The sequence below is a fragment of the Arachis hypogaea genome, chromosome 15 (assembly GCF_003086295.3).
Source record: "Arachis hypogaea cultivar Tifrunner chromosome 15, arahy.Tifrunner.gnm2.J5K5, whole genome shotgun sequence".
NCBI lineage: Eukaryota > Viridiplantae > Streptophyta > Magnoliopsida > Fabales > Fabaceae > Arachis > Arachis hypogaea.
The window spans coordinates 17,919,564-17,928,924 of NC_092050.1; the positions used below are offsets into that span (position 1 = coordinate 17,919,564).

Here is a 9,361-nt window from a genome sequence, read left to right on the forward strand (position 1 = left end):
TATGTTACAAAAATGATTGTTCCCATCCTGTTGACTTGCTTGATTTAAATAGATTGCAAAACATAAAACTTCATTTCATTCAACTCTTTCACTGAAACAACATTGCATCTGCACAAAACCAGCCTTTCTTCAACCAAAACTCACAAAAACATCATTGCATTACAATATCATTGAGTTCAACAAAACAGCAACTAGTTCAACATCACTACTATTTCTAAGCCAACATACAGAACACAATTTATCTATCTAACAATTTTCTCCTATAACTCATCATAACCAACAACATCATTCTAGTGAAAGTCTCCCAAATTTGGTTGCTGTTGTTTTTTCAAACACCAATATCAGTGCAAGTGTCCATCCAACTAAAGCAACTCCCACTGCAACCATGAACCTGAACTCCACCATATCCAGTTTGCCCTTCAAATTTCTAACCTTCAATCTTAACCTAGAAACTTGTGAGCTTCCTCTGGTTCTGCCTATACAAAGTAGCCGCATTCTTCTCCAACCTAGAGAAAACATGAGATAGCCGAGTCACACTCATTGATGGTCAAAACTTATATCTCAACAACAAATAAAGACATGGCTAAAGCTCACCCCGAAGTTAACGCAACCCCAGAACCTCCACCCAAGATTTTCTGCCGTCGATGACGTTGCGAGCACAGGCCGTTCCCCACAGTAACAGGTTGTCCTCTTTCGACGTGCTAGGTTTCTACTTCGTGTGTCTTGTTTACTGCCTTGGGTCGCTTCAGATTGGCATGCTTCATGCTCCATCTTTTCTCACGCATACGGAATCGCCCTTCAGAGGCAGTGCAGCAGCAACGAGAAGCAAAGATTTGGGGACTAGGGTTTCGAAGAGGACCCTCTGCTTCACATTTATATTTTTTTTTTTAAAATTAAATAACGGTAACAACACATGCAGTGCTACCGTGTCACATAACGTCCACGTAGGCTACGCCGTTAACGAAATGTTTGCCATTTTAATGGTAGGACAACATTGATTACATTTAGAAACGTTTGGGATACAAATAGGACGTTTAAAACGTTAGGAATAAGTTTGAGACTTACATCAAACGTTGGGGACATAAATGATACTTTACTGTATAAAAAAATAGACTAGTAAATTATTTTGAAAGGGCTAGGTATATGTATGGTCTCAACAGAATTGACGTTAATCACATGCCCTAAATTTCAACCCTCTCTCTGCTACTATACCTTCTGCGCCGGTAACTCTCTCTTCTCAGTTCTCTCTTCTCTCTTCTCTCTCTGTGCTCTAATTTCTAAGCTGCAAGGTTTGTATGCAAATAGGAGAACATGGCAGAAGAGGAATCAAAACCATTGAACTTCATACCAGAGGTTATACTCAAGAAGCGAAAAAGCAACGAAGCATGGGCTCTCAGGAAAAAGGCTCAGTTAGAGCGCTCCAACTTCCAATCTAACAAGAGCAAGGACGCTACCATAAAAAAGCCCGAGGATTTCGTTATTCAATATCGCAACATGGTAACTCCTGTCTCTCTCTGTCTCTGCCAGAACTTGATTCATTCTATTTCTGAGTTGCGTGCTTTGTTGCTATAATCATGTGTAGGAGCTGGACCTTATTAGAGTGAAGCGCAGAGTAAAGAGGAAACTTCCACACCTCAACTCAGACTCCAAGTCCTTACTTGTCATTCGGATTCACGGGTCTGTACCTCTCTCTGTCTCTCCTTTTTGGTTATGTGAATACGACTTATCAAGTGTTTGTATCATTTTTAGGAAAAACGATATGCATCCGAAAACAAGAAAGAATTTGTACGGCTTGGGGTTGAGAAGAGTATTCAGTGCTGTCTTTTTGAAGCCATCAGATGGAGTGTTGGCCAAGTTGCAGAGGGTGGAACCATTTGTTACCTATGGGTATGACCAACATTTTTTTTTTTAATTTGTTTTATATCTAGTTAACTATAAATATTTGTTATGAGGTGATTATGTTTTTAGCTGTCAGTGGCAGGGTAGCTTTATGGGGCTTCCATAAAATTTGAAGTTGGTTTCGTTTTTAGCTACGGAGTTGTATAAAATTAGGAGTTTGTTTTGTGTTGGTACTGGATTATTAGATTTGGAATTATCACTTCAAGTTAACTGCAGTTGGTTGTGTTGTATCTTCCATCCTGGGGCTGAAATATTTACTATTGTATTATTGTATAATATATAGTTTAGTATGTCTTGATATGAATAGAATTTTTTGCTTCAATTGTAGGCATAGCAAGGTCAAATGAGTTACTTGATAACTTATATACGACTATACATTATTTGGTGTTTCATATCTATTTGGTAGTTGCTTTTTTATGTTGAAGATATTTTGTAATGAAGATTTTTTTAACTATTATTATTCTACATCAGTTTTAGTTAATTATAAATTTATAAGTTGTTCTACTTTAACTTTAGACTTGAGAGCATGTAACTAAGCTACATTGCTTGTGAGTGAACCTAAGAGGCTCATTAGAGTCAGGACTACCTTATGTAAATAAAACTAGAGAAAGTTGATATGATGAATTTGATTGAAATTTCCATATGGGTGTTTTATGTATTGTTGATGTTAGATTGTTAGTTGGGCTTATCTGTGTTGGAGGAGAATATATCTTTAAATAATGGCTTAGTGTTTAGTCATATTACGTTGCATGAGGCCTGAGGGTATAGACTGGTAAGTAATGGTTTAGCGGATGATGTTAAAATTATTCTTGATTTCTTGAAAATCTGTTTCTTTTGTAGATACCCAAATCTTAAGAGCATAAAGGAGCTAATCTACAAGAAGGGGCACATGAAAATAGAGAAAAGGAAAGTTCCGTTGACAGATAATAACATTATTGAGCAGGTAATATATGGTGTTCCTGGTTTAACTGTGATTTCCCCCTTAATTGTATTTGCGATTCATATTCTTTTATTTGTAGGAATTAGGGAAGTATGGTATTGTATGCATAGAAGACATGGTGCATCAGATCTATAATGTTGGTCCACACTTTAAAGAAGTTATTCGACTTATGTGGCCCTTTGAACTCAACAAACCAGTAGGAGGGTTGACAGGATCAAAAACCCTTTTCAAGGATGGTGGAGACTCTGGAAATCGGGAGGATCTCATCAACGAATTAGTCTCTAAAATGAATTAACCTCGCTCATATATATTGTATCAAAATTTTGATCTTGTTTGTGATGCCCCCCAAATCTTGGCTTCAAGGATCTCATTTTCTAGTTACTATTGATATTGATGTTCTTTAGACAAATTAAGTTATGTTACTCTCTTTTCTTTTTTTGTGTGTGTTTCGATTACCAATTTTTTCCGTCTGAAGTGTTTCAATTTTAGAGAAGTAATGTATTACCGACGATATTTCAGTGTATTACGACAAATAGATATGAGCAAATGTAGAATTCATATTTAATGAAAAATGCTATTAGATTAATGCTGCTTCCCTCCTATCTTTTCTTTGTTCCTTATCAGATCTGCAAACTTAAATTTAACGAAATTCTCCGAGACCTTGGGCGAACTACATGAAATTGTTATACTTCGTCTTAGCTTTAGGCAAACTTTATACAATCCACCAGATTCACACAGAAAAATTAGTTATAAGCCTTCAAAGTTTAATATAATCATACAATAATAGACATATACATACATATATAGTTCACAACTTAAGTAACACTAATGGATTCAATTTTCTAGGGATTAATTTAGAATCTAACAGGAGAACAAGCTTGTGTTAATGTGGTGAAGCATTAAGGTTCATGAACTATATATGTGGCTTCAAATTAGGTAATAGATTAGAAATAAATTAAGCTGCGTCAAATTAGGTAATGGATTAGAAATAAAATAAGCTTGGAATGCTCATCTAAGTTTTTATTATTATTAATTGCTATTAATATTTTCAGTTAGTGTTGATGTTAGCTAAATGGATATTTGTACAAGATTTAAGATTACAAGTAATGTTTGGCATTACATTGTTTGTTTTTCACTAATAGGAACGAAAGTTCTTTGTTTCCCAATTAAATTGGGTGTCAAAGCTTCCCTAATGTATTTCCTCTTTCTAATCTGCTTAATCTTCTTAATCTTCTTCAGCTTTTTGGGATCAACAATTTGCTTTGCTTTTAGTCTCTCTTTCTCCAATCTCTCTTTCTTTCCATCAGTATAAGCATGAATTGCTTTGTCTCTCTTGTCGTCCGGTAACAAGGCCAATCTGGAAAATTTCTTGGGACTCACTACTTTGAATCTTGAGGTAATGTCCTTGAATGCTGGAACAAGGCCGCGCCTTATGAAGCATCCTTCAATGAGCCGCATGGAGTTTAGATCGGGGAGAGCCGGGGCATCTTTTAGCTCGAGATCCAAACAGAACGGCGAGGCTTTCAACCACATTCTTAGGGAGTGAGCCTTGGCTACAAGGACACCGTGTCTTGTCTTGCACGGAAGGAAAGGCGATCCCATTTCCCAAAGGCATGCCTTTAATGTGCTATTGAGTGATACCATGTTGTATTCTGCAGTTCCTGTTATAAGTACAACTGATTTCGGTGACTCTGGATCGCCTTGCAACGAGGCATCCTGCCATGATCATGAAATCGAAACGTCAAGGCAAGATACAAGACAATAAAGGAAACTAAGAATGATGAACATCTTTTTGTGATCACAACAGAAAAAACCATGTATTTAGGAATATGAACTGAGTGAAAATTCATAGATCATTTAGAAAGCAACTTTGAAGGGAAACAGAATTCACCTGCATGTGGTCAAGCCATAAAGTAAGACCAACTAGAGCTGAACCAGCAGATAGTTTTCTAAAATCAGCTCCCCAGTCTCTATCTGCGACTCTGAATTCAATAGAAGCACACAATAAGTAACCTAATAGAGCTTGTAATACTAATCTAGTAAAAGATTACAATTAAGACATACACTTAACTCTCAAAAGTTTATAAATATATCACAGTTGAGAACAATGGAAAGGACCTATGATACATACCGAAAGATATCATGGCAATAAATTCTTCTCTTGATTGCCAATTGGAAAACCCATGATGCAGTGGCCCGGAGTTCGAATGCCCACAACAGATCAACCAGAGCATTGACAAAGTTAAAAGCTGCATCGTCTTCAAGAGGTTCTAGTCTCTCCAGACATTGGTCCACCTCTGCAACACGTGACTCGGATTTTTCTCTTAGAAGCCTACAGAACAATTAGTATATATTAAGTTCACAGCTATGACAAATCAATCTGTATGGCTTCCTCTAAAAGACTAGAATGAAAAACAAAACTTTTGAATGAAAAAACAGCAGAGAATGTAACTAGCACCTGATTGGGAGATTAAATCCGGAAGCTTGGAGTGCATTTAAAAGATTAATGGCTTCATTTACTCCCTCGCACAAGCTCGCAGCTCTGATAAAGCACGTCCATATTCGATGGTCTGGTTCTATGGATGTTTCCTTCATCTCTGTGAGCTTCTCGATTCCAGCTTTATAATCTCCTTTTCTCAGATATGCATCAATAACAGAGCTGTAAGGTAGAGTATCAACAACCTGTCCAGATGCTGTCAAGTTTTTCAGGACTTTCTCCGCTTCTTCAGGCTGCCCCGATTGACCATAAGAAACCATAAGTAAATGCATGGTGGCAATAGTGGGCTCTATCCCAGCTTCTTTCATCATAGCCAGAAGACTTTCAGCTTTCCGATGATCCCCGGAAGTCCTATACATTTTCATCATTAAATGATAAAAAGAGCGGTCCATTTTATAACCATTCGATCGAAGCTCTTCAAAAAGTTCCTCTGCTTGTTCAACCAATTGTTGCTTACAAAATGCTGCTGTCAAGCTTCTGTATGTATCCGGCTTAGGTTCCACGCCAAGTCTTCTCATTTCATGCATCAGAGAGATACCTTCTTCTGCTCTATGGTCTCTGCAGTACATTATAATTAATGTATTATATGTTTCCTCATCTGGTTTAAGATCAGCATCTTGAATCTTTTGGTAGATTTTAGCCATGTTTTTAAAATCTTCAATTCCTAAATATAACTTCAATACAGAATTATAAATTTGAAGATCAGGCTTAAATCCTGCCTCTTCCATCTCACATAACATGGCTTCTACATCCCTTACTCTTTTGAACTTGCACATCAATCCAACCATAATTCTGTAGAGATGCATGGTCGGAAAATAACCAGCAGCTTTCATTCCATGGTACACTTTTTGCACCTCGAATAAGTTTCCAGCCTGTGCGAATGCTTCAAGCATCAAAAGAATAGAACTTTTACTCATCTTGAACCCCATGTCTTGCAGCTCTTGGATCACCACGTAAAGCTCATTCAGCCTCCGATCTACAATTAAAGCTTGTAACAGACCATTTATGGAATCTACAGTTGGCGAAGGACCGTCTCTCATCATTGTATTAAATATAGCTCTAGCGCGCTCATAACAGCCACTTAATGCATAAGCATGAATTAAAGCATTCCAGACCTTTCTATCCACTTTTGAACATCTTTGCCTAATACTTCCCACTAAACTTTCTGCCTTTTGCCATAACTTTAACTTCCCATATGTTTGAATGATAACAATATAAAGAGACGTGTTATCAACTACACTACCTTTGTTTTCAACATGATACAACAAGTGGTGGGCCGTCTCGGGTAATCCAATTCTACAGTAGACAGATACCATACCTTGGTAGAGATATTCAGATGGCACAACACCTCTGAACCTCATGTCACAAAAAATCTGAGAAGCTACATCGAATAGTTCATTCTGCATGCATTCCTGAATCAGAGATTCATACATTGTACAACTTCTGAATAAACCCATTCCTCCTTTACTTCTGTACTCCTCCAAGGCTGCATCAAGCTTTTTAGCCTTGCAAAGTATAATGATGAGTGCTTCAGTGATCATTTGAGTATCGTCTGGAGCATGACCTCTCAAGAATTCAAGTAGTTCACATGCTTCTGAATATCTAGCAGACGAGCTATATGAACCCAAAATAGATAAAAAATTCTCATGATCTAATTCATAGCCATTGCTGATAGAAAGTTTCAACATTTTAGCAGCATCATCATAACACCCTGCATTAACAAGAACGGATGAAATAACTTGTGGACTCATGCCACTGATTTCTTCCATATCTCTAATAACTCTATCAACAACATCACACATATTTTCTCTCACAAGCACTTTTAGCATGACCTCATAGAGGCCATCATCTGGTGTAAAGCCTTCGCGAATCATTTCCTTATACAGTGTCAAAGCCTTTTTAACCTCATTGAATCTAAGAAAGACATCCAACGTAACCGAGTATGCTAGACAATCAGCTTTGATTCCTGACCGACGCATGCAATTAAATGTACCTTCAGCCTCTACTTTCTTTCCAGCCTTTGCATAACCACAAATTAAAGCACTATATGTGTGCAAAGTAGGCTTAACTCCTGCATCCAACATCTCTGACATTACATTTGCAGCTTCGTCAATTTTATTTGCTTTTCCAAGTGAATCAATCAAAACAGTGTAGGTAACTGCATCAGGACTCCTACCAGAAGATTTCATGTCATTGTAAAGCTGTAGCGCCTGATCATGCTTCCCCTGCTTTCCATACATGTGTATAATAGTGTTGTATGTCATCTCATCCTTCCCAAACCCCACTTTTACCATTTCCTCATGAATATCCCTTACTTTTTCAACATTTCCCTCCTTTGAAAAAGCATACAACAGAGAATTATAAGTTACTGCATCAGGGAAAAACCCTTTAGATTCCAATTCTTTAAATAGTTGTTCAGCTTTCCTAGCAAACCCACATCTACCATATACCGAAATCATAGCATTATAAGTCCACAGGTCAGGTTGACAATGGTGGTTCTCCATATCCTTAAAAATCATAGTTGCCTCCTCCAAATTCGACTCTCTCGAGCAAGCACTAATAAGAGTATTATAAGTTATAATGTCTGGTCTAACACCAGACCTCCTAACTTCCTCTAAAAGCTGAAAAGCTAAATTAGGCACCATTGCACCAGATTTCATCCTGGCATTGATCAAAGTATTGAAACTCACCAGGTCCGGCTCGCACCCTCTTTTGCGCATTAAATCGAGCAGTTCCTTTACCTTGTTGAACCTGCCATTCCTGGCATAAACACCCATCATGGCATTGTACACTTGGACTGTATCCTCTATGGACGACTCAGCTCGAGTGAAGATTTCAACCGCCAACTCTTCTTGATTAGCCTTTCCCAGCACGGCTAAGATAGTCGCAAGCATCCTCGCATTCGGCGAGTACCAGTGCCTCAAATTCAACCACTCATAGACCTCAAGAGCTCTTTGCCAGCTTGCTTGCCCAACCCATTTTACCACAAAGCAAAAATCCGTGGGCGTCATCTGAACTTTTCGATCATCCAACACATCAGCCACGTACTCCTCAGGCTTCAATGCAAGAATCCTATCAGTCAAGTATTTCACTCTCTCCCTCCAATCCTTTGCTCTCTTCAGTGCCAATTTGTTCATCTTTTTTACCCTATTCCTGCTAGGTCTCCCCAATGTTTCTTGCGCTTCATCGCTCACACCCAAAGGCTCACCAGAATCTGGTCTCTCGGGTCCCTCTACGTGACTTTCTTCCATGGGAGAAGCAACGGGTAACTGGGTCTGTGCAGAAGGGTAAAGTTCGGAGAGCTTCAAGTGGGGCCATCTAATTGAAGGTGATGCTCTGCTATATGTAAACTTGGCACTCTCAACAGTGACACAATCACTGTCATTGCAAGGATTGGGTTCTGAAGAGAAATCGGTATCATTATCAATGATAGTAGCAGCAGAAGAAGAAGTTGAAGCTAGATAAGGAACAGTGGCAGTGTGCCTTGAAGGAAGGTTGGAAAAAGATGAAGACTTTTTTGAATCTCTTCGGCGGGGAAGTGAGGATGAGGAGGTTATGGGTGTAATGCTCAGCAGTGCCGAGCCCGACACAGACATGTTCCGGCACGAACAACTTTTGGTGGATGCTAAAGGAAGAAAAGAGATTTGCTTGCTTTGCCGTGTAATACAGCCCTTTTGCGGCGCCGAAGTGTATGTGTTCGAGAAAGAAAGGGAGATAAGAATAAGGAATAAGGTAGCGTTTGTTTTCATAGACAGGACATGCAGATATGGACAGCATATCTTTAAAAAGTGTTTGGAAGCAAAGATATGAACACTGAATATATTGTTTTTGGGGCATTTTTTTATACTTTTGTATCCACTCTTCTACGAATGACAATGATAGACACAAAATTTAGAAGAGGGACACAGACTGTTTTTATGAATTTTTTTCGTTCATGGTGCTATATTTTATTATTCTACTGTTATCCCTTTTTATTTTTTCTATTTTGCGTCTTTCTCAGAAAGTATTTTTTTTTATACTCATTT

At 38.2% G+C, this 9,361-nt stretch overlaps 2 protein-coding genes across 3 annotated transcripts; one reads left to right on the forward strand and one right to left on the reverse strand.

Moving 5' to 3' along the window:
- The first annotated feature begins 1,115 nt into the window (after positions 1-1,115).
- Positions 1,116-3,425, forward strand: LOC112749769 (large ribosomal subunit protein uL30z). 2 transcript variants are annotated; one of them, XM_025798141.3, is made up of 6 exons: positions 1,116-1,223; positions 1,306-1,497; positions 1,583-1,677; positions 1,750-1,887; positions 2,740-2,842; positions 2,919-3,425. In XM_025798141.3, exons 2-6 carry the CDS (start codon positions 1,312-1,314, stop codon positions 3,132-3,134), a joined length of 738 nt encoding a protein of 245 aa, XP_025653926.1. In that variant the 5' UTR covers positions 1,116-1,223; positions 1,306-1,311; the 3' UTR covers positions 3,135-3,425. The 2 variants fall into 2 exon arrangements, with proteins under 2 accessions (XP_025653926.1, XP_025653927.1); XM_025798142.3 differs by having other exon boundaries at positions 1,159-1,223; positions 1,290-1,497.
- A 419-nt stretch (positions 3,426-3,844) lies between these two features.
- Positions 3,845-9,084, reverse strand: LOC112749768 (pentatricopeptide repeat-containing protein At3g18110, chloroplastic). Its single transcript, XM_025798140.3, has 4 exons — positions 5,298-9,084; positions 4,971-5,171; positions 4,731-4,821; positions 3,845-4,555 (listed from the first exon to the last, which is right to left on the reverse strand). Exons 1-4 carry the CDS (start codon positions 8,930-8,932, stop codon positions 3,956-3,958), a joined length of 4,527 nt encoding a protein of 1,508 aa, XP_025653925.1. The 5' UTR covers positions 8,933-9,084; the 3' UTR covers positions 3,845-3,955.
- Positions 9,085-9,361: the final 277 nt, after the last annotated feature.